Here is a 1,315-nt window from a genome sequence, read left to right as displayed (position 1 = left end):
CTCGCCGCGGGCAGTGGCGAGCCAGTGGCCGGAGGAGCTGGTGGCGGCGCGGAGAGGCGCCGCTCTGGGGCGCCGGCCGGGGCCAGAACCGCTACCTCAGCCAGGCGGCGGCAGTGGCAGCGGCGGCAAGAAGCTAGAAGCCCGGGGGCTGACGCCGGTGGGCGCGCGCTGGGGCCAGGGCATCCCGGCTCCGGGCAAACCTGGTGGCGCGAGGAGGAGTCGCCGGGCGCAGCCCGCCGCTGCTCTGGAACGTGGGGACCTCCGGGCCACCACCTCGGCGGACGGCTCCAAAGGCAGCCGCCCTCTGGCTAAGGGGCTCCGGGAGGAGGGCAAGGCGCCGCGGCCCGGGGGGGCGGCGGCAGAAGAGCTCCGGCTGCCCAGCACCTCCTTCGCGCTGACTGGGGACTCGGCCCACAACCAAGCCATGGTGCACTGGTCGGGACACAACAGCAGCGTGAGTACCCGCCGGCGGCCGATCCCGCGGTCTCCCCGAAAGCGAGGGCGAACGGGGAGCGGGAAGGAGGGACAGATGCGGCGGGTTCGAGGCGGGGGGAGAGGGCGCCTCGACTTTTAGCGAGAGAGCAGGTCCACCCGGCTTCCCCCACGCCCCCAACAGGTTCTCGGACTTTGTTGTAAAATGGTGTGCGCGCTGTTTACTGGGCACGCGAGGATTGGGCCGCCGAGGGAGGAGGAGAGGCGGCGTCCACAGAGGAGCCGGGGAGGGATCCCTGGCCACTTTCTCTCAGACGGGCCTGGAGCGTTAGTTGTCCGCTACTGGGGGTGGGGAGGGGGTGGACGTTTGCGTTCTCGCTGAGCTGCTTTGGGAAGGCGCCGCTGGCCACCCTGACGGGCTCCTGCCACTCCGCGGGCTTCACCCTTCTCCCTCCCAGTCGCGCGAAGGGAAACCCGGGAGAATGAGGCCCCTGCGCGCCGACTCCCACACTTCTGCCGCCTCAAGGCCGCTCCTCTGCTCCAAACGCTCTTTGTCCAGCGTCGGCGGGAGGCTGGGCCAAGTCGGACCAAACCTGGGTCTTCAGGTAATTCTGTGTCTCCCTTCCACACCCAGGCGGCTGCTCAGGAAAGCTCCAGGGGAGGCAGTAAAAAAAGTTTAAAGCGTGAAGCGAAATTTCCCACCCAATGCGAATACACTCTTGCCCCTCTCGCACGTCGAGCACCCTAAGGTCGCAGAGTAAAACACTCGCCTTGGCCCCTGCGCTCTGCACCACAAACTGTTACTGGAGTGGAGTGGGTCTGGGGTCTGTGCTTGCTGCGCACCTGTCCACCCCTTGCGCCGGCTGCCAGCTTCCCCTGGACA

At 68.1% G+C, this 1,315-nt stretch overlaps 1 protein-coding gene across 1 annotated transcript in view; it reads left to right on the top strand.

Moving 5' to 3' along the window:
- The first annotated feature begins 6 nt into the window (after positions 1 to 6).
- The window catches only part of SORCS3 (sortilin-related VPS10 domain containing receptor 3), a 503,865-nt gene continuing 502,556 nt past the window's right edge, over positions 7 to 1,315 (top strand). Inside the window, exon 1 of the mRNA XM_004680459.2 lies at positions 7 to 454. Coding sequence (XP_004680516.1) covers positions 425 to 454 — 30 coding nt within the window. The 5' untranslated portion in view covers positions 7 to 424. The remainder of the gene's footprint in view (positions 455 to 1,315) is intronic.

The sequence above is a fragment of the Condylura cristata genome, unplaced genomic scaffold (assembly GCF_000260355.1).
Source record: "Condylura cristata isolate star-nosed mole 26May11 unplaced genomic scaffold, ConCri1.0 scaffold00011, whole genome shotgun sequence".
Lineage (NCBI taxonomy): Eukaryota > Metazoa > Chordata > Mammalia > Eulipotyphla > Talpidae > Condylura > Condylura cristata.
This window is presented reverse-complemented; position numbering and strand designations above follow the sequence as displayed.